The sequence below is a fragment of the Podarcis filfolensis genome, assembly GCF_964270895.1.
Source record: "Podarcis filfolensis genome assembly, chromosome: Z".
NCBI classification, from domain to species: domain Eukaryota; kingdom Metazoa; phylum Chordata; class Lepidosauria; order Squamata; family Lacertidae; genus Podarcis; species Podarcis filfolensis.
Genome location: NC_139617.1, coordinates 7526699 through 7553839, shown reverse-complemented (window position 1 = coordinate 7553839; position 27141 = coordinate 7526699). Strand labels below are relative to the sequence as shown.

Sequence of the window (27141 nt, the reverse complement as noted above, 5' to 3'; positions counted from 1 at the left end):
ATTGTTTAAATAAAATAAATAATTTGGTCCAAGGCATGGAACTGGATCATTTTGTGGAAGACATTTACTAGTATCAGAAACAACCTTGTTTATGGAAACAAGTCAACATTTTCTCTTCATCCTTGATACAATAGTGTGAGAGTGAACAAATTTGGTTTTGTGTTTCAAGTTCTTGGGGAGGGCTATCTTATATTGTACTTGAATTTTGTGGTCATTCACAGATACCTTTCACTCTTTAAAAAAACTTTATTTTTCAAAATAATTGTAATTCATTAGACTGTATGTGAAGTTACCAATAAGGAAGTGAACCCAAACATCAGACATTTGCTACACTTTCAACCTTTTGTAACACGCATGATTTTCAAAATGAGTTTTACATTTTGATTTTACAATTTTTTAAATTGTACGAATACTTATAAACAGTGGATTTTTTGACTTGGAAAGGGATACACATCTAAAGCACAAAAATACTGCAAAAATGTCATTTGAAAATGTGATTAACCTATTACAGTTTTAGTAAGTCAAATCTAGTTAGCACCTTACTGAAGTCAGCCTTGAGTGTAAAATTAGTGCATATAATTGCTAAATATGTACTGTTCAACCAGTAATGGCACATTACCAGCCAAATCCTTGAAACTGAAAATGTTTCAGCTTTCACACATCTGGAGTAAACAATGTTTCCAATTTAACACAGAAATAAAATAGGTTCTTGCTTCTTTTTAAGTTGATTTTTTGAAAAGCAATCATTTATAAAGATTGCATCAACATCCATTAGCAGAGGAAGATCCAACTTTATTGAAACTGCTTGCATACAAAATATATTGCACTATAACCAAACAAATGTCAACATAAAATCCAATCTGTTGTAGCTAATATGTACAGAGAATATTGCCCAAGAGCAGTTACATTACAAGGTCATTCTACCTTGGTTAATCATCTACAGTATTTTAAACCAAACAGCTTACAGATGATGTGTGCAAGGTACCAATTTCAGTTTTTTCAAATACTATACATTCCCCCAAAATAAATAACTAGAAATCAATCAACATTTAAAGTTTGGCAATATTTAAGACTTTTTAATATTTGTTAAGTTGTGTGCAGTTTGTTGCCATTTTTATATGCTTGCTTGTATGCAAGGGGGTGGATGGGCGGAGAAAAAGCAGCAGAGAAACAAAAATGCACAACATGCAGATACAAGGGCCAGGTTTGTACAATTCTGTACATAATCACCCAAACTCCTACTGGAGTAATTTAAGAAAAACAGAATAGCTTAAAATGGAAGTCCTATTACACTTTTTTTTTTTTGCAAGTACAATTTCATTCATGATCAGAAATAAAAAGCATCCCCCACCCCTATTATGGGCAACTAAACTTAATGCCAACTTCAGTAACATGTTTTGAATCTACTTGTACACGAGACCTTGTAAGACTGTTCTGTTTCCAAGGCTGTTGAACTACACTATCCCTGAATTTTTCTAAGTTTCACATATAGAAATCAACTTCCTTTCTCATCTGAGACAGATTCCAAATTTCAAACAAAAATGTAGGGGAACTAAAAAGAAAGCTATTCTTCAAAATTGGTCCTCTGGCCAACAGCAGGCACAAACTACTAGCTTATGAACAAGTTACAATTTGTTCCCTCAGTAACCATGAATTGTTTTAGTTTATCACAAATGGAAATAGGTTTAAAAAAACAAACAAAAACAAAACAAAAAACTTCTCTTGTCCTGTCTGAAAAGGAAACAAAAACAAAACACACCATCTCAGTAACACAATCTGCCATTATTTCAGTGCAAAATAAATTTTCTATTCTTAAAATTGCCTAACTGGATGTTTATGCAAGGAAAAAAATATGGAAAGCATGCATTCTTCTAATAAAGTACTAATTGTTGGAGAAGTTTTGCTACATATATTGTACATTTAGTGTTTCCAACTCAGCTTCCCTGATTTCTGCATCCAAATATAGTATTCCTACCTGCCAAGATATAAAAAAGGCACAGATCATACAACTTTTTGCTAATGAAAATGACAATTTAGTTACATTACACATATATCGAGAGGTTCACTAAAATACTGAAAAAGTGAACCAAAATGTGAACTGACACAGGACATAAAACAGAACCTTTTAATGTTTAAGGTGAGTAACTCCTAAAAGATTAAAAACAGAAGCCCAATCTGATTACTGCAAACACTATTTATTCTAAAAATTGAAATTTAGCAGTGATTTTGACCAATTCATTGAAATGGTACAACTGAACAGAAATACCTATGCACAGTTTCATTATTTTATAAACAAACAAATGGATTATTTCATCGTTTGAAGTGCAATATGTACTCAAAAGCAATTTTTCCAGAAGTTCAAGGTATTTTTAATGCAAGTAAAACATCTTATTTTGAAAAAACTGCATACTGATGTTTAGAAAAGGCGAAAAGAACTTTTTATATTCATTTCATGCCCTGCGCCATCTTGCCTACTATTTGTCTTTGGCCTAATAGGTTTATCTAATGTGGAATAAGTTTTACTGAAACAGTTTAGGAAATATAACTTCTCAAACTATGCAGTTTAGGGTACTCCATTCACCAACGGTTGCTGACCATCCCCGCTGTCCGACTTCTCTTTCTTCTGGTTACGATCTTTACCCGTGCGCAACCGGCTACCTTCATTGGAGGTATTCTGTGATGTTTTAGTGTGGACACTCCTTTCATTATTGCAGTCAATTCTGATCTGAAACAAATTAGAGTTATATAAAGCATACCCCTTTGATAATTTAAAAAGGAACATTTATCAAGACTCGTTGGAGAGCACTTTTTCTAAGAAGTTCTCCCCCTTCTTCAAATAAAATATATTCTAGAAGTGTGCCGTTAAAAGGAATAAAATTTATTTTTAATACTGTTCAGGCATTTAGGCTTGTACAAAGGTCAGAACTTTCTGCAACACTTGACTGTATGTATCATAGCTATTAGTAATTTTGCAGGACTGGTTTCCTAGGCAAACCCAACAAAACCTGGAATTTACCTTCCAAATAAGATGGAAGTTGATCTTCTACAGATAAGCATTTAGTAGTTAAAGCTAAGCAGTGGTTTATTTTTGTATATTTTTAGAAACAGGATTTCTAATTTCTAAAAATGCATTTCAGAGCTTTTATTAAGTCAACTGTTCAAAAGTATTACTCTACTTGATACTTTGGGAATGATGGAGATTAAAAACCTAAATAAAATTATTTTGGGTGGTACCAAATGGTGTCTGTTCACTGATGGACGGTAACCACCAGCGGAATTGGGGGAGGCGACGACAGTTTTAGGTAATTCCCACCCCTCCTGCACCAGCTCAAAGTGTTCATTTTACCCAGTCAGGTTTAGGGGCACACAAGGGAATGAAGGAGGAATTGCTAAAAATTAGCCCTCCCCCTTGGGCTAATGAACATCTTCAGTCATTGGTAGCAATATACCATTCCTGAGGCAACTTCCAATGACCAAATGTAAAGTTGCAGAATTGCCAGGGGGGTGGGGGGGGTGGGGACTCTTATGCAGACAGGGATAGGTGTGCATGGATACATCACTCCATGACTATCAAGAGCAACTCCATTTATGCAGATGCTGATGAGTGCATAGGTAATAAAAAAATAAACAAACAAATGATTTTTTTACCTGAAGTGACCCATCTGCTGTTCTCCCTTTAGTATCTCTTGAATTACGTTGACGGTTATCTGTTCGCAACTGTTCATCATTTCCTGCACATCAAAAATGGATTTTAGAAAAGTCTTCCCTGTTATTGTTGTTCTTTGGATCTTATCGTATTTTCTAAGTATAAGACAATATTTTGCTTTAAAAAATTAGTCATAAATTGGGGGTTGTTTTATACACAGATGGTGAATGCACAGGGGTTTGTGTTCAGTGCAGGCTTAGTGGTGGACTGGGCAAGCTTGTGATTGCTGAAGAAAAGCTCAACAACTTTGTCCAACCTGATCGCTGCTGTTTAAATATATGGTACTAAATATACCGGCGCTTTGATTAAAAAAAAGAGTCGTCTTGATACATGGGGGGGGGTGTCTTATGCAGGGGAAAATATACCGGTAGGAAAGTGATATATAAATGTAAAAAAAAGGAATGCTTTACATTTCTGGTGGAAATTAGATGTTCACAGATTAAGATAGATAAAAATCATAAAACATTTTAGGGAAATGAGTCACAGAAAAACCTCTAATCAGTAGCTTGGGGTGGGACCTATAGCAAACCTGCCTTGATAAGCCCCAAGCTGTGCAACTTTAGGGACATATATTGTGTAGGAACAAAACAGCTTGTTAATTGGGCAGATTTGGTGTCCTTCTTGTGAGTGGACAACAGTATTTAATGATATGTATTTCTCCTCTGTATTCTCTCACTCCTTGCTTTCTGGAAATTCCAGTTGCTATTTTGCCTCTACCATTCCTCAGTTCGCATGGAATATGGTTTGGCCCGATTCAGTTTTAAACGGGGTTTTTGTTTTGTTTTGTTACCGCTACAATGTTGTTCAGCAAATCTACTAGCTTCATTTCTTCATTTCAGACACACACCAGCTGTACAGGACATGATCAAGAGCTCTAATAGCTCATCTGCCATGTAGTATCATAATCATTTACTCACCTTTGAAACCTCCCCGACCCCTTCCTCCTTGACCACGTGCACCTCCACCACGTCTTCGCCCATCTCCTCTACGAAGGTAGCTGTCACGCTCTTCTTCTGCTGGGGCTAATGACCAGTCAATAAGCTCATCTCTGTGATCAGACTCTGTTTCAGAAGCATTTGATGCTTCAGAATTAGCTCCTATCAAAGTTTAAAAAAACCAAGACATACCACAGTCTATTTTCACAATATTTTAGAAAAATCCAACCAACTGAATGACCCACCGGTTAAAACTAGCCTCTTTCTAAAATATTAGTTTCATATAGTTTCTGTAATATTTCTCAGCAAGGGCAATGTAAAAGTAAAGTTCTAGTCTAGATTAATTTAAGCAGCTTATCTGTTTCAGAAAAGGGATCTCAGCTCAATTCACTAGTGCTAAGAATGAAGAGGAATTTATTATATGAGATGCTGTTTAAAATCTGCTTTGACATAGCTGCAATAAGAGTCCTGATTACATGTAGCATGTGTGAAGAAATTGTACAGAACGGCTTGTTAAGACTACTGCAAGTAGTGACAAGAACAATGTGTAGACTGACTTATATTCACAACAGTTTGTAGACACTGACCAATACAGTTCACATGACAATGTCAAAATTTCAGTAAAAATAAAAGCTTTTCATGGTGTTTTTGTAATTTGTTATACAGCACCCAGAAACAAATGAGAACCTCACTATCCAATTATGGATAATGGAAGAGGTAATTTTTCCTTCTGGGTAAGAAATTAGGATCTTTGAACTCAATACATTACTTTCAACTTAAGGTACATTAGTACGTTAATAAAGCTAAATTTATAGATGTTCAATCTGTATAGTATTTCAGAATGGACATTAAGACATAACCAAATGAACCTGACAATGAACATAGTAGGTGTCACAACTATTATGTAGAAGTCACATTTATTTCCATATCTGCAACTCATTCACATTTTTAGACATACTCAACCACATAACAAATAAAGGCACATAACAAATCAGAGGGTACAAGTCTGAACAATCCAAGTTACCTACCTGAAGCATAGCCTGGTCCACGTCTCCCATGCCCTCTGTTTCTGTAGGGTCGGCTACCTCTTCCAAGGCCTGGGCCATCATCAGTCATGTATCCTTTTTCTTTATCTGTGCGGTTTGGTGGTGGTCTGGAAGTGGCCCCAATCTGTCGAAGCTGTTCATCTATTTGCAATCTCTCTAGACGCAGTTGATCCACTTCCTATAAATAGAGAAATAAGTTACAGGAAGTTGCTGCCATTTTAACCAATCTTATTAAATGTCTTGGTCAGAGGTTTGGCTTCTTCCACAACTGGCTTAAGAAATATATTATAATGTCAGGATTTAAACCAGTTACTCAGCATTGTTAAGAATTCTGTTTCCTACATAGCTATTTAACATCAGAATTTGAATCAGCTTAGAAACTCAGAAAAATATCACAAACCATTGTTCTAAGCCAGAGGGTGGCCAACTCTCAAGAGACAGAGATCTACTTTCAGAATTAAAAACTGGCAATGATATACCCCTGTTTTTCTGGGGTTCAGCTCAAAGTTGTGGAGCTTTTTTGGGGGAGGAGGAAAGCCCCGGTTTTTTTTGGGGGGGTGGTGGTCAGCTCGAATCTGTTGAGCTTTTATTAGGGGTTAAAAAAAAGCTTTTTTGGGGGGAAAGGCTAGGGACAAAGGGGTAAAGTCACTCACAAAAAGATCACTATGGATCAAAACAGCAGCAGAGAAAGCTCCAGAGAGCTCCATCTTCCCTCCCAGAGATCATACAGCTATGGAGGGGGGGCGAGGGGGACAGGAGTCAGTTTGGGGGCACTAAAGAAAGGGAGCCAGAGATCGACCGCGATCTATCAAAACCTCACAGGGATCTACCAGTAGATCACGATCGACCTGTTGGACATTGCTGTTCTAAGCTAACTTTTCCACTCCCCACGAAGTATGTTCATTTTCCTTACCTTTAAATAGTTGAGGTGATAATCCAAAAGAACTGTGGCATTCGTAATGCTGTCCTTGGTTCCCACAAAGACAAAAGGAACCATTCCCTAGAAAGAAATTGGTGAATCAGAGATCTTCAGGTGCAAAGCCATAGCAATTGCAATTTCTTTAGGAAAAGAATGAACATTCCTAGCTCTATCGATACTCATAACTTTCCAGATGGCATTTAAAATCTATGTGAATTTTGTTAAGCAACATAAAATACTACAAGCAAATAATAAAGTATCAGTCTCCAGGTGGTTTACATAAAGACTGTGGGTTCTTTCCAACTAAGTTCTACTCAGAGTAGATTCACTGAAATTAATGGACCTAGGTTAGTCATGTCCATTAATTTCAATGGGTCTTCTCTGAGTAGAACTTTGGATACAATTCTATAAAATTATATTTATTCATAATAAAGATAACTCACAACTTACATGAGGGTTACATTCTGGAGATGGTGCATATGTACAAAAAACCACGCTTTAGAACTTCTGGAGCTGTTGCATTGAATAGGCCTACCCTCCAACCCGCAAGCGAGGAAGAGCTTAAAAGCTCTTTCTGAGTGGGGGAACTGCACAAAAAAAACACTCTGCCTTTCGTGTATTTAATCTGTGTTATTTCTACTGTGCAAAGTTGAAATCTCACATGCAAGCAGTTGTGAGCTACCTGTATATCTCAATTAAAGCCAAGCAGTGTACAAAAGAAAAAGAAAAAAACAAGTCAGTTGAGGAAGGTGTAAGCCAACAAAGGTTTAAATAATTCTTTGGCAGTCAGTACTATCTCTTCCTCATGAATTACTTGAGGAAGGGGATTCCAGAAAGTGGGTGCTATCACTGAAAAGGCCCACTTTTGAATTGTCCTAAAGTGACAACATGCTGGTCCTGAACTGACCAGTGGTGTTTCCTCAGAAGATCTTACAAATTAGCTTGATCTGTACTGTGGGAGGTGGTCTGCTAGATATCCTCATCCCAGGATAAAATCAACAAAACATTGAATTTGGCTCACAAGTAAGTAGGCAGCAGATGCTGATCTCAATGCTGAGTGTGCCATGAACGCATCTGAAGTTGCAACTTCTGAACCAGGCATAAGAGTAGCCCCATGTGCAGAGCACTGAAAGTGTCTAATCATGAGTTTATCATTGCGTGGACCATCATGGCAAGGGTATCCCTGTCCAGGAACCGTCAAAGTTAGCACACCAACTGAAATTGGTAATAAACGCTCCAAGACAATGAGGCCAGCTGGGTTTCTAGAGGTAGCAATTGGTTGAGCAGCAGAGTCAAACTATGCACCAGCTCCTTTAGAGAGTAAAACTCCATCCAGAGCAGGTATACAACTCAATTGCTCGGCCTGGAAACTGCCCATCCACAGTGTCTACACGTTGTAAGAATTTAGTAGCTGTTTGGGTATCTTCAGCATACTGGTGACACCTTGACCCAAACCTCCAAATGAATGCACCCAACAGTTTCATATAGGTATTAAATAGCAATGGGAATGATGAAAGGGACCCAGGCAGAGTCGTCCAGCACAAGGTGGGAGAGAACCTGTACAGGAATGAAACAATCCAAAAACAGTGTTCCCAACTCTTAGATGCAAACCAGATGAGATGAGCATGGGCAGAGAGCATATAGCAAGCTGCATACATCTTGTGTACATCTTCAGGCATGAGTAACTGCAACAGATTCCATAAAAATGGACAGGATGATACGCTGAACACTTCAGAAACTTTATCAATGGCAACACTTAGCTTCACATGGAGGCAGGCAATTATCTCCTCAGATTGCCTTGCAGAATTTCAACAGTGGGCTTCTGAGGTTGACAGGACACCCATAGCAGCCCCAATCAATTTCTCTGACCAAACACCAGGTACAACATCGGCCAGGAAAGAAGAGAGGGGGTTTCATGTTCTGTTGATTCCCTCACTGCAAGATGTGAAGTTACAGGGAACCAGGCAGAGGGCCTTCTCAGTAGTGGTGCCCTCCATGTGGAACATCCTCCCATCAGATGTCAAGGAAATAAACAACTATTTTACTTTTAGAAGACATCTGAAGGCAACCCTGTTTAGTGGAGTTTTTAATATTTTATGTTTTATCAGGTTTTCAATATTCTGATGGGTGCTGCCCCAGAGTGGCTGGGGAAACCCAGCCAAATGGCTGGGGCATAAATAATAAATTATTATATTAATATTATGTTGAACATAATTACACTTGTGGACAATGACTCCCCTTCAGACCATCTAATTTGGATTGGTGATGCACTGAGTACCTAGGTGGGCAAAGCTGGGTCAGTTAGATTTTAACCAGCTGATTCATTCAGGTCCTGGTAATATGTGGCAGGTCTGTTCCCTTATCCAGAATCAGAGCTGAGATTTTGTTAAGTACTGGCCTGGTGTTCATCAACAGGACCAGCCTATCAGAGGGCACAATAGTCCTAGGGGAGTGGTTGCCCCACTTAAATGACACATTACATTTTGTAAAGTTAGGGAGCAAAGTCCAGAAGGATTTGCAGCCTTCCCAAGAGGAAAAAGACAGTTCAGTGACACCTCTAATTCCCCTACGCCTCCAAGGGTATAGGCATGAACATAATAATAATAATAATAATAATAATAATAATAATAATAATAATAATAATTTATTATTTATACCCCGCCCATCTCACTGAGTTTCCCCAGCCACTCTGGGTGGCTCTCAATCGAGTGTTAAAAATAGAGAATGGGCAAGAGATTGGGAGCAGATTGCCAGTAGAAATCTGGGTCCCCCACCTCTCCAACAGTATCCTCTCCCCAGCAAACCATGTCTTCCCCTTCCATTGTTACATGTTAAATGTACATTTATCTGTTAAAAGATGATCCTTCAGTTATCACTTATGTTAAGTGTTAAATCAACTTGCAAAAGAAGAGGGAAAAAATGAGGGGAGGGGAGGTTCAATGTTACTTACCTGCCAAGTTTTGAGTTCAGGTTTTTGCTTTCTCCCTGCCACAGTTGATGACACAACTAACGCCTGCAGTGTAAGGAATGCAAGTATTAGTGATGTCATTAAATACATAGGAGTTAACACAGAACCTTCAACTCAAAACTTGACAGGATATAAACACTGCAACCCACCTTTTAAAGAAGCATTTGAAAACTGCAAATAGGTATATGCCTAATTTACAGTATACATTGGTAGAACCTTAAGTGTGCAAGTATCTCTCTGCAGTAGTTACTTTCTGCTTTTTGAGACATGGTCACCATACAAGCACTTTATAGTTCCAGAGAAATTATGCAACGGGCCAATGCAACAGATTTGTGTTTTAAATATTTATTAATACATATGTTTGATAAAAAAAACCAAAGGCAAGTGACAAATATACTACTGGAACTAACTGTACAATAAAAAATTTACAATTGTACATAACTGTACAATTGTACAAAACTGTACAAAAAAATTACAATACAATTTTTTTGGCTAAATACCACCACCAAACTTTGGACTCAATCTATTAAAGTTCTGAGCCCATAAGATACAGCAGGATATAAAGACCATCACCAAAACCTAAGCTGTGAGATATACTTAAATTCTGAAATGGAAATACAACTCTCGATGTTCCCATACATGAATCTGTTGCTCTTTCAGAACCTAAAAAAAGGAAGTCTGTATTATGACCCTTTAAGATGCCTGGGTTCTAAGCCAGTCTCTTTCACAGTTCTCCATTTCATACCCTCCCCCCTCAGTCAACTAATTTTTTATGTCCATTGAGCAATCCTCATTATACCTTTGAAAACCTTGGGATTCACACAAGTCTAATGATACTGACTTATATGTGCATAGTGACATTTTACTACACAAGAATTTATACATGGGAAATGGTTTGTTATTAATCTACAGGACACAGTGGATAAAAATAAATGATTTTTTAATTTTTAAAAAAATTGTATTTTTTGTATTTAAATAGGATTTCTTTGATTTAAATCAGATTTTTAAATATAAAATGCTTCTGGAGTAAAAATCTTTCTAAGTATAGTCTTCTGTTTAAATTACATTATAGTCCAAAGGCTATGCATCAGGAAATGAGGATTTGTTTTAAGTTTTTCATCTGTGCTAAAGCTAAGTTGTTGTTTTTTAAACAAAAACATTTAACCACACCAGTTAACAAACATGGATACATATGCTACAATGTTATTGCTTTAGTTAAATAAATTGCTTAAATTGTTATTAAGGAAATGATAATTTTTCTCCTTCCAATAAAGTACAGCAGAAAAGTTGTCCAAATATAAACAGTTTACTTATTAAACCTCACAACAATTTCATAATTATCTGCTTATGTATTTCTAATAGTATAACCAAATCAGTAATTTTTGATATAACTGTAAAAACTACTCTGAAAATTTATTATTCCAAAAATGAAACCTTCCTCTGGTTGTAAATATTAAGATTATACCAGCAAGAATGAGTCTTTCTGTATAAAATAATTAAAAATGATTTAAATCAATTTGATTAAATCAATTTGATTTAAATCAAATCCACCCTGGTACGAATTATCCAAACATAATAAAGGAAAACCTTCAGTTTTCAACAATATCAAGCTAATGTTATCAGATAAGCTACTCCGGCGACTTGCATCCTGGTTTAAATTTCACCTCTGCCATGGACCTGCTGTGTATTCATGGGGAAAGTTCCCCTCTCTCCTAATTCAAGGTCTTAATTTCTAAAATGGAAATAGCGACCTATTTCACCAGGCTAAAAATAAGGATAACTAATGGCACTTTTAGGGACGCGGGTGGCGCTGTGGGTAAAACTTCAGCGCCTAGGACTTGCTGATCGTCAGGTCGGCGGTTCGAATCCCCACAGCGGGGTGCGCTCCCGTTGCTCGGTCCCAGCGCCTGCCAACCTAGCAGTTTGAAAGCACCCCCGGGTGCAAGTAGATAAATAGGGACTGCTTACTAGCGGGAAGGTAAACAGCGTTTCCGTGTGCTGCACTGGCTCGCCAGATGCAGCTTGTCACGCTGGCCACGTGACCCGGAAGTGTCTTCAGACATCGCTGGCCCCCGGCCTCTTAAGCGAGATGGGCGCGCAACCCCAGAGTCAGACACGACTGGCCCGTATGGGCAGGGGTACTTTTACCTTTACCTTTAATGGCACTTTTAAGTACAGTCATACCTCGGGTTGAAGTAGCTTCAGGTTAAGCATTTTCGGGTTGCGCTCTGTGGCGACCCGGAAGTAGCGGAGCGCGTTACTTCCGGGTTTCGCCGTTTGTGCATGCGCAGACACTCAAAATGATGTCACGTGCATGCGTGGAAGCGGCGAATTGCGACCCGTGCATGCACAGCTTGCATTTGCTTCAGGATGTGAACAGGGCTCTGGAACGGATCCCGTTCGCATCCAGAGGTACCACTGTACAATGAAATATTATTCTTAAAACAGGTTTATTTAAACAGATCAATCATAATTAGGCAGGGTTGTTAACTTAGAACCTATATGCATAAGTTTTATAATAGAAATGGACAGTGCTTAGGAAATTGCATCTGTCCCCCCACCCTCGCTAAATATGAAACAGCATATAAACCAAGTCCACTTTATTTCACTTCACATACCTCTTCCTGTGGAATATTTTTATCATTTTCAGCCTCAATTCTCACTCTTACAACACCTGATTTATCCACGATCTCTTGAATGAGTTTTCCATTTTTCCCTATAACTTTTCCTATTATAAAAACATACACAACAGGGAGAATTTAGGGTTTTGATCAGACAAATAGAAATATTAGCACAAAAGATATTTCAGCAACTATCTGAAAGTTTCAACCATGTGTTGCTACAGTAAGTTTGCATACCAACCACTCCCTTCCATGGGGCTTGTAAGTGAATTTGGTTGAGTGCACATAGAAGCTTCCCTGTGAGATTGAGAACCATGCACGCACACATGCTCCATCTCCACTGATTATCGTATTTACGCTTTTCTCCTAGCCTATGGCTTAAAAAATTGGACTAATTCAACAAAAAAACCCCACATTATCACAAAACAGCAATGTACATTCATCCTAATCCAAATCAGGTGCTCTAGATGTTATAGATCATGATTAGCATAATGAAAAATTTAAAAAACCACAATTTTAAAAACAGTAACTTCAATCGCATATCCCCATTTTTAATCAGTTTATCTCCTTAAAATTCAAGTATGCTACCTGGTTACTGTAACTAGTCTTCATACAACCCTATAACTTGCAGTTATTTGATCCTCATGCATTGCAGGATTATACCTACTTAAATGCAAGAGGCAGATTTCTGTTTGACTCTAAACTTATAAGAATATAAAAATAGGATAATTAAGACTACATCTCTCCATAACAGTTGGCAGAGGGTCTTGGATTTTTGGGTGTGTTTTATTAGATATGGTCATTATTGTAAACTGCTTTATTATTTCTATGATATATTTTTTATAAACAAAATAAACTTATAACATTTATAAATAAACTAATTAATTATGAAACTGAAATCAAATTGAAATATGTTAACACTTATTTCAATTAAACAAAGTGGTTCTTCCAGCTTTTGGGGTGCAGAATGTTAAGCAAGCAAGTGCTGATTCAGTGGACAAAATAATGTCTCTCAATGAGGAAAAGTAAATATTATGCTTTTTAGTTAGCAAGTCAAGTATTCATAATTTGAGAACTTGAATGCTCAGATAGTGGAAAGGCACAAAAGAGGAGCAAAAAGTTATCCATATGGGCTTCCTAGATATTTGTAATATGCAGGATGGCATCTCCTGGCTCTAGTGCATGTGATCAATTGCTAGACGCTGGATCCAGTAAGAGACACAATTAATAGATAAAATATATCACTTGTTCTATTACTTGAAATGCCTATTCCAAAAGCCAGGTAAATGCCCTCAGTGTTAATACAGAAAAGCATCTTTTAACTCAAAGCTGTCTAATGCATGGTTTTGAGAAGCTATGTGTGGACTTTTTATGGTGTGTATTGTTAGGATGTTAAACCACAACACATGTATCACAACTGAAGCTTAAAGAATAGCATAGCCATGTTTCAAATAGTCTTCTGATCTTTCCAAGGAAAAGAGCACTGACTTAGCTTTTGAACCAACAGTGAACTTTTCATGAACTTTTTCTTTTTCTGAAAATGCCACAATTAATTGGTAGTTGATGTAATCATGAGCTCATATATGTTCACATTCACTTGCTTTGAAATCGACTAATTGGCTAGCTTTGATGTTATCCTTATCTGTGAGGTTTGGCTGCTGGGCTCTGAGAACGGAAATGGGAAGCTATCTGTGAGATTTGGGTATTTGCCATCTATGCCCTCATTCGGTCAGGTGAAGTGATGGGAAATCAGGTCAAAGTGGTGTATGTTGCTTTGTATCTAGAGTGTGTGAATGTTTGCTTGGATATGAACAAGCCATCTCCTTGCTGCGGTTTCTGTAAAGTCTAGGAAACCTGACAAGCTCATAAGCATGCACTTTTCTTTAATAAAGCACTAGAACTTTGGCATTTTTGAAAACGTTAATGCATTTTTGACATCCTTCTTTGGTATAGCAGCACTCAACTACTCCCTGCTTTGAGCCTTAGATTCCGAACAGCTTCAAAATCATAGTTCAAATCAACATACCTACTAAGTTTCTGGGGACTTGGATGACATCTTCAGCAAATTCAAGGTAACTTCTTGCCCTCTTTACTGCATCTTGATCCTATAGGAAATACAAATAAAATGGATGTTAAAGAGCTGCAGTGTCTTAGAATCAGAGCTGTGTTTGTATGTGTAAGTGAGAGTGAGAGAGAAAGAGAAACAGATGCAACTCACCTCTCCATAAATATGAAATGTACAAGTGTCTTCATCAAGATCTATAGCTGTCACACCTGGTACTTTCCTGGCTTGTTGAATATTAGCACCATGAGTGCCAATGGCCAGACCCATTAGATCTTCACGTACAATGAATTGTTCATGAAATCGTGAAGCAAGCTGCCTTGAACTCTGTGAAAAGATGCATTCTTGGTTAGAAATGAAACTTTAGAGGAGTGCAAAATCAGCAAAGTTCCTCATGCTCTCTTTGAGACGCCTTAAAAAGTACCAAATACAATCAGTTAAGCTAGCAAAGCAATTACGTGTGGAAAATCTGTTAGCATTTTAAAGTACCGTAGATTCCGGCATATAAGACGACTTTTTAACCCCGGAAAAGAGGTTTAAAAGTTGGGGGTCGTCTTATACGCCGGGTATGGCTGCCGTGGGTGGCGGGCTCCACTCCGGTGCGGAGCGGAGCGCACCGCCCACTGCTGCTGCGACGGCAGCTTCCAAAACAGCAGTGGGCTCCTTGCCAGGAGGAAGCCGCTCAGCAAAGCCGGCTTAGCATTGCTGGGTGTCTTCCTTTCGGCACGGAGCCCGCCACCCACTGCCGCTGCCCAGCGAAGCTGCCGAAGCGTATAAAACAACCCCCTCAAATTGGCGCCTAATACACTGGAATCTACGGTATTCACCATTCCAAAAGTTCAGCTAGGTTCAAATTATATGGTCTCAATAGTTACTGGTAGGCAAGCCTGTAAAATGGAAACTACAGTGGACTATTTCAAGGGCTACTGCTGGCAATGAATTAAATATTGAAGTGTTATCTACCTCTTTGGGACAGTGGGCCAACACAGTCATACTTCTGCTTACATATCCCTCTGGATATGTAAACTTCAGGTTGCGAACACAGCAAACCCGGAAGTGTATACCACCTGAAACTCTCCACAGAGGTATCAGTAGAGCATATACAACTTTAGTGGAGTTTCAGTGCAGTTTTTTTCAAATACAAACAGATACAGTACCTCTAATTGTTTGCTTGCTTCTTCGTTTCTCATAATCAGTGATAACTTGGTGCGAAGACTTCGGAAGTGCATATCAATGAGCATATTTGCGCGTTTTGTTGTTACCTCATCAATAGACTAAAGAATTTGGGGACAGGAGGAAAAGAGATCTTTGATCAGTATCACATCCAATGTAAAACAGTTTGAATACATCAAAAGCAGAAACACATACCAAAATTATAAGCTGATGGGCTTCAGAATCATATGTGACTGAGAATGCCCCAACTGCCTTCTTGAAGTCCTTGTGTGCGGATTCCTTAGCACACCTAAAACACAAAGTACTTAAAAAATTCAGAATGTTCATTTAATGGAACCATCATATCGTAAAGCAATCACAGGATTGCATGAAGAACAGTATAACCTAGTATGCTCTGCACCATAGTGTGAGGTAAGAGAAGAGCTGCCCAAGAGCTCCACTGTGTTTCTCAGCTGACCTGCCCTTATCACAACAATGCCAATATAACAATGAAATGCCACAGCCTAGGAAAAAGACCTGAGTCATGTATGATATTTAAGTGACTAAAAGTGAAATAATTCACAAGCCTCCAACGGTAGTTAAATTTATACTTACACATTTTCATTTAGTTTCAATTAGTTAGGTTATCTGCCCCATACATGTACAGGCAATTAAATAGTGACAGGTGAGATTTGGGATCCTAATCATTCATATTCATGTATATATTGCAATAAATACAATATTTTAATTAAATGTTATGTTGCTGTACACAATGCCTTTCAGAACTATCTAAACTGCAATGTATTTGTAAACATCTTTGTAAAAGTCAAGCATTTGTTGTTATTGGAGTAGAACAAAAACTATAATGAGATGGTATTACAAACTTTAAAAAATGAATTAAAACTCTTTATAAAAGATCTTTATACTCACATTTGCCTTAAATCTTCTGGTACATCAAGTCTGATTTTATGAAACGTATCCTTTGTTGCAGGTTTGTTGGGATTCACAGATCGTAGACGCTCAATTGTGACAATTTCATTGTAGGTAGCATCACAGGCTGCATATTCTATTACATAAAACTAATTCAAAAGAACAAAATTGTCTAAGAGAATGTTTAACTGAGAAGTGATGTGTGCTACAACTACTTCGAAGGGGTCTCACTACGTCTGAGAGAAACTACTTTTTTTGCTTTAACATATATTTAAGGTAAAAGGTAAAGGACCCCTGGATGGTTAAGTCCTGTCAAATTTGACTTCGGGGTACAGCACTCATCTCCACTTTCAGGCTGAGAGTCTGCGTTTTTCCACAGACAGCTTTCCTGGGTCGCGTGGCCAGCATGACTAAACTGCTTCTGGAGCAACGCAACACCGTGATGAGTGCCAGAGCGTACAGACACACCATTTACCTTCCCGCCGCAGTGGTACCCATTTATCTACTCACAATGGTATGCTTTCAAACTGCAAGGTTGGCAGGAGCTGGGAAAAAGCAATGGGAGCTCACTCTGTCACACAGATTTGAATTGCCAACCTTATGATTGGCAAGTCCAAGAGGCTTGGTGGTTTAGACCACAGCGCCATCTGCGTTCCTTCAACACATATTTAAACTTGGGTTCTAGGAGGAAATTTCCAATAAACTGGAAGTACTTGAAAAGAGACCCACAAGAACTTGAAATCCAAAAGCTACACTTAACATGTCAATGCCAGAATATTAAAATATATATATTCCTACCTCACCCTTTATCATTCTCACTTTAGCCAGCCACCAGCAACATGGTTCCTTTTCATTAGCCCTGGAATAAACCTAAACAAAATCACAGTGTAGAATATCATATTATTATGCAGTAGACACAGTCACAGAATATGACTCCTAATCTCAGGGTCATGGGTTCAAGTCTCACATTGAGCAAATGATTCCTGCATTGCAGCGGTTGAACTAGATGACCCTCTTGGACCCTTCCAACTCTACAATTCTATGATCTAGGGGAAAAACAGGACACCACACTAATAATGCTCCCCACTATACTGGAAATTAGTAGTTGAAAAAAGATTATTATTCATATCCCCCTACATACCACTGAGTTGCAGCACCATAACCATTCTGCTGTATTAAATGTACATGGTCTAGCCATATTCAAAGCCATCCTGCACCTCACCTGGGCGTGATCTGGAAGCTAGTTTTTCCAAGGCGAGTGTGGTGGGGAAAGAATCTGTAATGGATATTTTCTACTCTCTTTCAATAGCAAGTTTTCTATTTCTAAAAAATACAGTGTTTCAAAAAAACAAAACTGAATGCATTAAGAGTCAGTTTGGGCAGTTTCACAGTTATACTTTGGTTCTTCATACATGTTCAATGAATGCATGGAAGTGGAACTGGATTGTAGCATCAGGCTTTGCCTCAGCCAGTGTGAGAAAGTTGAGAATGGCTCTGAGCAGGTTCTGTACAACTATATGCATATACATTTTGTACCAGGCAATCCAGTTGTGCATGGTGTAAACAGCTGAATGCGTGCAAATTATGGGACAGCACCAGTGGGCACAATCTTACCCTCAACAAATTCATTAAACATATGGGGAAAATATGTAATTGCTGAAAGTCTGTAACCAAGTACCCAGAAGTAAGCCTGTTGTTACTCAGCTGAACTAACTCCTAAGGAGACATGTAGAGGATTGTGCAGTTAGGAATTTCCAAGTAAAGCTTTTAAACAAACACTGCAGTTCAAATGATTTTGGGTTATTGGAAAAGGTCTGAAATATTTGTAGATCAAGTAAAACAGTGCATGCTTTTAGTTTAATAAAAACCAGGCAAATAAGCACACTATCAGTTAGAACTATATCAATTGGGGTCAATGAAAAATTTTCAATCCTCAAATTTTTCTGGAAAACCCGCAGCATTGCTTCAAATCCTATGCCTGCAAGCTGCTTGACGATTAGAGCCAAGGGCTAGAGACTGAGTAACAGGTTGCTGTATGTTCCAAGTTGAGATGCAAAAGAATCTCTGCTGGACATGAACTAATTGCCCAACACAGGGTTTGTGCTGAAGTGCAAGTCAGCATCAGGCTGGATTAAGACAGATCTCTATGAGAAGCTCTCGATGCATGTAGCATGTGGGATTGAGGCTACAATTAAGGAGAGACATGCAACAGTAAATTATCTCTGATGGGTATAGAAAAGATAGTTTATAGTCCTGTTTCCACTGAATTAGTGAAGTTGTGGAAAATAATCAGATTTATTCTGTTAATATTTCTTTTTCTACTTAGTCTTATTTCTAGATTACCTCAAACTGGCAAGCTATCTTTCTTTAAAAAAAGTGATTTAAAAATTAAACCCAGAATGATGAAAGTATGGCACTTTGGGGTTCTTTTGAAGACCTAGCCAGCAGAATTGCATTTTTTGCTAAAAATGATCTCTTTGACACTTCTGGAGTCTGCATGTAATATTATTCATCCTGCATACACCATCAGCTCTCAACTAGTAATAATGTAAGATTCTCAATGTGAAAATCTAAGTGTAAACAGAAAAATGTTCTATTTTTGATTGCATGTACCTTTGTGTCCACACACTAACATCTACTGTTTTCCTGGATTTCTTATGCCTGTACGGTTTGTTTTGGTTTAGATCTTTTGTGTGATTGTTTCTTTCAAATGGATTTTTAATGCGTGTGAATTGCTTCTGATGCACACTGCTTGAAAAAGTAGCCTAAAGAAGTTTTAACACAGACTGCAATTATGCTCCTCTAAAAAAACCTACAACTTTATCTATGTTCTCCCCTGACCTAAAAACTTCAATTAAAACAGTTATTACCTCAACTTCATCACTCTCACTTATATCTTTATTGTAACCCACAGGTGGAGGAAACCTGACATCATGGAAAGGAATCTGTCTCTCTGGCTGCCAACTGAAATACAAAATAAAAGCAAAGGCTATTAAATAGTAACTGAAACAGGTGAAGCAGAAAGTACACAACATCAATAAAGAACAGTGGCCAGTGATTACTTACCTGGACCCTAACCCTGTGAGCTGGAATAATCTGAACAAATTCAAAATTATTAGGAGTCTGCAATGAGCTGATTATATAAGCTAACTAACTTGGAAAGAGTGTTAAATGAGGGAAAGAGATGGATTTTTATCTTTGTAATTCTGAAATATTAAAAAATAGCCTTTTAAAAGTGTAACCAAAAGCTGTTTTACTCATTGCCACAGATGAATTTCTTTTGACTTATTTGACAAAGTTTAAGGCAAACCAGCATGAAGGAAGGCCTATGGACTAACTGTAACTTATTTCCTGACAGCTTGTAGTCCCCCACCAAGAATGTAAAACACTAATTTTCTAATCTTTGTTTAAAGCACTCAGTAATATCAAAAATAGAATAATGGTTGCATCATTTTGACTGCACAGCTTCTCCTTCATCTAAATTTTGAGATTAGTGAAAATATCATGCTATGGGTTGCTGAGAAAAAAAGTGAAGTACTGTAATAAGGTTGTTGAAAAGTCGTTACAGTGAAGTACTGTAATAAGGTTGTTGAAAAGTCGTTACAGTGGTGGAACAAAAAACATGTCTGAAAAAAGTTTAATGAGGGATCCTACATGGTGCAGATTGGCAGGCAAAGATATCAGGAAGTTTATTTCTCATCAGTCTCTGATAAGAGCTGGAAAAACATTTGAAACCGAGGCAGAGGAAGAACTTCTAGACACATGCTTTTCTATTTGCATTATGCCTAATGTTATAGAATGTTTTGAAGGCTCGTGCACAAATGTGTATATTGGAGGTGCACAACTCAATTATTATTATTAATTTGAGTTGTGCACCTCCAATTTAAAATGCCCCAAACTGTATAAATGCTCTCTCCAATCCTCACTTTCATTGTATAGGAGTAATAGTCATAGCACAACAGCTTCTTGAACTAACTCCAAAGGAGGAAGAATCAACCTTAGAACAGTATATTGACAGTTGAAGCACTATTTTAAGTCAACACAAAATCACAAACCCTAACAAGACATCAAAAAGGGGGGAAAAAGACAGGTTTCATAATATTTATATTTTCAATTATTAATCACAGTAACTTAACCCTTAGCCCAAAAAAAAAAGTCCTGATTTAGGTGCTCATAAGACTTTCAGGTTTGCATTGTTACACGAAACAAAGTGTTAGACTGTTAAACAGTTAACCTCTCTTTTTAAGAGATATCACAGAGAAGCATTGCAGCATATCACCAAAAGTAATGTGAGTTGGCAGCAAAAGATGAGTGCCATGAGTGAAATGCATCACATGAACATTTCACTGATTTCAATAAAGCACACTTGGGTTAGGGTTTATCACTTTGTCATACAAGAGGTCAAGACAGAACATTTTCACAGGTCTCATTTGTAAGTCACAGTAAACCAGAATTAACGGTTTACCCTGACTGCTTCTTTCTGGCATATTTGTCCCCTACATGCAAGTGCATGGAGAAAGGAAAACACAATCCCTGGCTTAACATTAAGGTCTGAACCATGGATTGTGACTTGTTTCCTACATAGCCTGGCAGGGAAGAGACAATCAGCCAAGAAAGGAATGTTCATGAAAAACCATAAACTATGACTCCTGAGTTCAGGTATGCAGTTTCGTATCTTGGAGCAAGAAAGAAATGCAGAAGGTTAGCATTTGAAGGTAGCTTTCAAAGGAGCAACTGAACCTGCAATTGATATTATTTTCTTAAGATTAAGACTACTTAATCATAAAACTATCTAAGCAGTGTAAACAATAATATTTATACATGTAATTCGTTCACCAAAGACAACTGGATTAGTGTGTTAATCATTCAAGAAAACAAATTTTAGTGTTCAATAATGTTAAATACTGAAATGGATTAATCTTTATCAGACATGCTGTTTGTTTTAATTCATCTCCTTATATAAAACTTCTCAACAATTCTTCAGGTTATAAACTATTCTACAGCATTAGGGAAACGGCTCCCCCACATGGAAAAAATATCCCAGTGCCAACCTACATAGTCATCTCTATGCACAGAACTCTTCAGCTATGGGTATAAAGGGGAGGAGCTATTTAAGTGTACAGCAACTCATTTTTTCCCATGTGTTTAATGGTGAGGATATACTTGTGAGAAATAATAGCATGCATTTGCCCCAAACATTTGACCAAGTGCCTTCGAGTTCCAAAGAAAATGCCAGCAATGGCAGGCAACCGCTTCTGGAAGTAGTTGCAAGCAGTGTTAGAAACTGAGATATAAAAGCTAGGAGCTAAATGGCACCTTAAACCTAGGTTATGGGTGCAAGAATAGAATGTCTAGGCGTGCTTTTTAATAACAAGAATACAAAGCTGAAAATGAATGAATTGCAGCTGAAATATTATTTTCATTTTTCACATGGTCTAGTCCTTCCCCTGACCACCCACCCCTAATATACTTAAGAAGGTTTCTTCTCCAGTCTTCAGAGAGTAGCTGGAAGTGAGGAGGCAGAAAAAGGTCCTCCTTTCCTTCCACTCTGCAGTTTTAATCGGAAATATTTGGCCCAGAGCTCAGAAACTGCTCATGCTAATGAAATTCCCTGTCGAACAATGCACCTAGAACAATGGGAGTTTTGAAAACTGGTTGCAAGGCTGCAAGAGAAATATCAAAATATTAACTTATTTAAGTTTATCCACTACCTCAATGCCACTACATTTCTGGATTATATAAAATTGATAAGTGCATCTCCTAAAACTATTCAAGTCAGTACCAGGACCATACGTACTTATTTTCAAATGCAACTGTTATTGAATCTTCATGCACATCCTTCACAAAAGCCTGCAAAAGAGAAGTGAGAATTTACAGGTATTACTATTAAGATATCATTTAAATACAAATTATTCTTAATGGTATAATATGGAAACTCTGAATCCTTATTCTAAATGCAACAAACTGGCACAATATAGCAGTTGGTTGGCTATGCTAAGAATTTATGGACGTTACATGCATGGAAGAGAAAAATGACAAATGCAAAAGGGTACCAAAATATATGTATGGCATGCATAATGTTATTATTAATATGTTACAGCAAAAAATTTGTTTAAAGTTAGTATTTAAAGTTGCAGAATTACTATCCAGTCACCCCAGAACATTTTTACTCAAATGTTTAGAAAGTATGGTATCACACACACAGTGAATAAGTAGTTGCCACTATTTGAGCACTAGCATTGCAAGATTAGGCTCAGAGGGGACAAATGTAACTTCTGAATTTTAATCTGGAATCTTTTCACAAGTCCACCGATTCAGAAAAAGCAACCCTCCACAGCGGTCCTGAAATAGAAAACTTTTAAGAACCACTGCATGCTTCCATAGTATTATAGGCAGATGCTTTTATTTAGTTCTATTTAAGTAACTTGCTGATTGTAGCTGGATTCAAATTAATTTAACTGTACATATTGCAGCTGAAGAGCAGCATTAATAAACCTGTACATTTAGAAAGTAAAAACACACCTATTTCAATGGAATGAAAGAAATAGTATCAGAAACCCCCACTAATAACTACCACTGGTCTTGTTTGGACACAACTATCTTGATACATTGAAATTAACTGTCTTGTTTGGAAATAACAAGCAGGTAACTTTTGCAGAAACAAATTCCCAAGTTCATTCTTGCTTCTTTTGCATCATTTAGACAGAAAATTCCACCTGAACTACTGGTTAGGTCTGGCCCGTTTGATCGGTTTTATAGCCTTAAACCATGTGGTCATTTAAGAGGCTAAGTATTAAGTCTTTTGGTCAAAGTTGCTGCAAAAAGAACAGAGGGAAGAAACAATGCCCAAATATCTACTAGTGTTAAGCATTAAGAGCTACCTTCTAGTGTTTATATAAAAAGTGAAAGTTAACAGTGATGAACTATTTTAAGCACAAATGTCTTCTAAGAATCTAGGCAGATCCTAGCTGCTCAAGTTAGGATTTTTAGTTCAATTTCTGTACCAACTGCAATGCCTAGAGGACTAGGTATGCCCTAGGTATTGTTCTTAGGAAAACTAAGGTTCAGAAGTTGATACCACTGAATCCTCTGGAAATTACAGATACTTGAATTAAATCCACAATAAATGATACTTCATGTTCTGAATGTTGCCATTAAGCCAATTTCTCCACTATCAAATGGAATATGTCTAATACTCTAATATGCTAGCAGATGAATCACAATAATTGTGATTTTGATTTCAATAGGGCTGAAACAGGGCAGAGGATGCCTGAATAATTTGGTTGAGAATATTCTGTGAAAGGAAAAATAAAAAGAACCTTCAGCCAACTGATACAAATGTATTAACAGTTTGAAGTTAACTATTAATTTGTTGCAGAAGCCAACCTAAGACCAATGCAAGTTTGAACCACAGGTGCAAGAATTAGTCGAAATATACACAAAAGCTTAAACCAAGAACAAACTTAGTTGGTTTCTAAGGTGCTATTGGACAATTTTTTAATATATTTTAACTGTGTCAGACCAACATGGCTACCTACCTGAAGCAAGGAATAGTGTTAGCTAACACTATGCAAAAAGGCGCTCATGAGGATTCAATTTTAAAGAACTTTTACAAATTTTTGGTGCACTTGGAGCAACGAAGACTGGGCATCTCATCATGTATGGCCACACTCTTTCAACTTCACCTACTAGAATCCCCTCATCCAAGTTAAATGTCTCCTGCAACTCTTCCTCAAAACCTACACTTTCCCCCACCTGGTCCCCAAATACACCTTTAAGGCTTCTGGGATGCATGCCTCAATCACCCAGGGAAAGAAACCACGGCATCACTAGCCTCCTACCCTCTCAACTCCTTAACCCCCTTCATCAAAACTAGGTATCCCCAACTCAGCTGGGTTAACTACTGCCCAACTCAGACACCTACCCTTTACCAAAACGACCCCATGAGCATACGCATATAATATACAGACACCCAAAATGAACTGCATATACCACCAATATTGGCCATTTGGAAGCAGGTGGGATGTTTTTCATGCATTTCTTTTTTCCATATTAGTTATCCTATCTATGTCAGGCAGGTGGGTGTGTCGTCTGTCTGTCTGCAGTTTTGGGTTGCCGTGCGCTGAATAAAGCAACTAAAAAGTACAATTGACGACGACAAAAACCACGGACAAAGTGCGCGCACACACCCTCCCCGCTGCCTGCGAGGCGGTAAAAGATTCCAGTTGCTGGAAGCCCCAAGGAGGGAGCCCCGTTCTCTTGCTCGGGGTCTTTGCCGCTTCCCATTTGGGGCGCCTCTGCCCGGCTCGCGGCAGGACCGAGCTGCGGGAGAAGGAGCGGTTGAGTCCGATGCACGTTTTTAAATCATGCTTTAAATTCGTACGCCCACCTTCCCTTTGCAGACCGCGGGGCGGCTCGCAGCGCAAAAAGGCGGCGTACAAACTTAAGGAATGGTAATGCAAGGTGGAAACACAAAACGCGTAATAATAATAATAACTAAAGCACAGACACAAAGCAAACCATTAACTCGCCCCCCCCCACCAAGGCAACAGGACACCGGTCAGCCCAAGGCAAGAGGAACGCGCAAGGTGGACCCACCCCAACTCAACCTATTCAACTCGTACCCCCGCCGCCAAACTGAGAGGGGCCAGGGCTCCCCCCCCAAAAAAAAACCCCGCAGCCCTTCAGCCACAGGGGGCTGTTGCCCATCGCCAAAGGGCGACCGTGGGGCGAGGGCGCAGGTGACCAGGTCGCCGGAGGTCCCTACCTGCAACCCCGGAGCCCCTTTCGCGAGGCGGGCGCCTGCCCCCCCCCATTAAACCTCCGCTTCCCCGCCAGGCCGTCCCTCCGCCGCCCGTTACCTTGTAGAAGGCCCCGTTGGAGCCGCGCACCTCCACCACCAGCTCCTCCATGTCTGCTGCCAGGCAGGAGGCTGGGCTGGCGGCGCTGGAAGGCCCTCCTCGGCTGAGGCAGCCGGCGGCGCCGCGGCCGCCTGCTCCTCCTTTCTTGTGGCCTCCGGGCTCCGTGTCCCTGGCGGGCGCGTGGAGCAAGAGGCGGCGGCGGCTTAGGCCGGCGAGCGGCTGCTGCTGCTGCTGCTCCTCCTCCTTCGCCTCCTCCTCGACGCGGCTCGCCACCACCACCGTCGCCGCCGCCGCCGCCGTTGTCGTGGTGCTGGGGGCTGGGGCTGCCGAGAGTCGCCGCCGCCGCCGCTGCTGCTGCCCGGAAATGAAAGCGAAACGGTCGCTGAGGGGAGGACGCCTCCGAGGAGACTGAAGCCGGAGCTGCTGCTGCTGCTGAGGCGACTGAGGAGAATGAGGCGGGGAGCGGGGGAGGGGCGCCGCCGCGGGCCGCCCGCTTCGAATGTAAACATTAAAAACCTGGCGCCGTCACGTGACGCGGCGGGGCCCCAAGTAGGCGGCGGCGGGAGAGGCAGCAGTAGTTAGTGCGTGCGGCGGAGGCGGAGGGGGGGTAGGGGGCGGCGGCAGCAGGGGAGAGGGGTTTAAAAGGCCTCGCGACTGCGCCTGCGCGGAGGCAGAGCGCGCGCTCTCGCGCTCGCGAGTACGGGGCTAACCTCGCGCGCCCTCTCGCGAGACCTCCTCCGAACGCCGAGAGGCTGAGCTCCCTCACGCGCCGGCCAACGGCAGCGGGGCGGGTGGGCGGATGGAGCGCGATCTCGCGCAACAAAGCGAGAAGAACATGGCGGGTCAAGAGAGGCTGAGGCCAAGCAGGGGGGCGCGCGCGCGCGCGCGCGTGTCGTGAGCGCGGAACGGCTGCTTAGCGACGCCGACGCCTCCTCCGCCAATCCCGCCTTTTCATAATATACTCTATAAAGAGTGACGGCAGCGCCGCCCAATGAAATGTTAGGGAGAGAAAGCTGCCCCCTCAAATCGTGGAAGTCGGCGCCGAACGGGAGGGCGCTCCTAGGTTTCAAAAAGCGCGTGGAAACGTTAATGGCGGGCTGAGGGAGGAAATGTGAGGCGAGGGTTTTTGTTGTTGGACTGTTTCTTTTAACAGTGGGATAATAGAAGGAAGGGAATGCATTTTGTTTTCAGAGGAAGAAAAGTACCAGAATATATAACTGAAATAAGCACGCAGTCAAAACCATATATGTGGCTTTGGTTTTGTACTGTGTGTGTGTGTGTGTGTGTGTGTGTGTGTTGTTTCCAAGTGTGACATTCACAAATACACAAAAAGAGCCTATAGCCCATCTAGTCCCCCATCCTATCCCCACAGGGACCTACCACAAAGCAGGACTCAGGCGCAAGAGCCCTGGCTTCCAGCACCGGTTGCCATTGTGGCTAGTAGCCGTTGGCAGTCTTATGCCAATGTTAACCCTCCGTGAATTTGACGGATCCTCTTTGAAAGCCATCCTAGTTGGTGGCCATCACCGCCACAGGTTAACTGTGTGCTGTGGAAAGAAGGACTTCCATTGGGCCTCTCCTGAGTCTTCCAATGTGTCATAAGAGAAGCCATGATCAGAGAGGGGAGTTAATAAATGAACCTCTCAGTGTTACGTATTTCTATGCTAACAAAATAATGTATCTTTTTGCTTGTATCTTGCACATCTGTATGGATGTATCGCTGTAATGCCACTAAAGAATGTAGCTGAGGAATGCAACTGTTGACTTATAAAATGTATCACCTTTTTGCTTCTTTCTAAAAAAGTGTTTTCTTACACCAGATGTAACTAGAATGGCAAAATGTAACTGGGAGAATGTAGCCAAAATATTTTATATTTTGCCTGACTTTCCATTGCAGTATACTTGATCTGACAATTTTCTGCTGTTCACAAACTGTCAAAA

At 39.7% G+C, this 27141-nt stretch overlaps 1 protein-coding gene across 4 annotated transcripts; it reads right to left on the bottom strand.

The window, feature by feature from the left end:
• Positions 1–771: 771 nt before the first annotated feature.
• FMR1 (fragile X messenger ribonucleoprotein 1) lies at positions 772–26055 on the bottom strand. Of its 4 annotated transcripts, none has more exons than XM_083596721.1 (16): positions 25201–26055; positions 22137–22189; positions 19210–19303; positions 17138–17209; positions 16340–16488; positions 15626–15719; positions 15415–15531; positions 14414–14584; positions 14222–14300; positions 12193–12302; positions 9557–9619; positions 6601–6687; positions 5670–5865; positions 4624–4803; positions 3649–3731; positions 772–2725 (listed from the first exon to the last, which is right to left on the bottom strand). In XM_083596721.1, exons 1-16 carry the CDS (start codon positions 25249–25251, stop codon positions 2564–2566), a joined length of 1761 nt encoding a protein of 586 aa, XP_083452847.1. In that variant the 5' UTR covers positions 25252–26055; the 3' UTR covers positions 772–2563. The 4 variants fall into 4 exon arrangements, with proteins under 4 accessions (XP_083452847.1, XP_083452849.1, XP_083452848.1 ...); XM_083596723.1 differs by having other exon boundaries at positions 772–2720; positions 25201–26018; XM_083596722.1 differs by lacking the exon at positions 9557–9619 and having other exon boundaries at positions 25201–25925.
• Positions 26056–27141: the final 1086 nt, after the last annotated feature.

What these genes read in the sequence shown, in the direction of transcription:
- FMR1 (XM_083596721.1), bottom strand. Translation starts at nt 25,251, where the DNA reads ATGGAGGAGCTGGTGGTGGAGGTGCGCGGCTCCAACGGGGCCTTCTAC. An exon ending in GTGAGAGTGATGAAGTTGAG is followed by an intron (nt 17,210 to 19,209) that starts GTAATAACTGTT and finishes GATTTTGTTTAG; the next exon opens with GTTTATTCCAGGGCTAATGA. An exon ending in AGTCCCCAGAAACTTAGTAG is followed by an intron (nt 12,303 to 14,221) that starts GTATGTTGATTT and finishes TTTTTATAATAG; the next exon opens with GAAAAGTTATAGGGAAAAAT.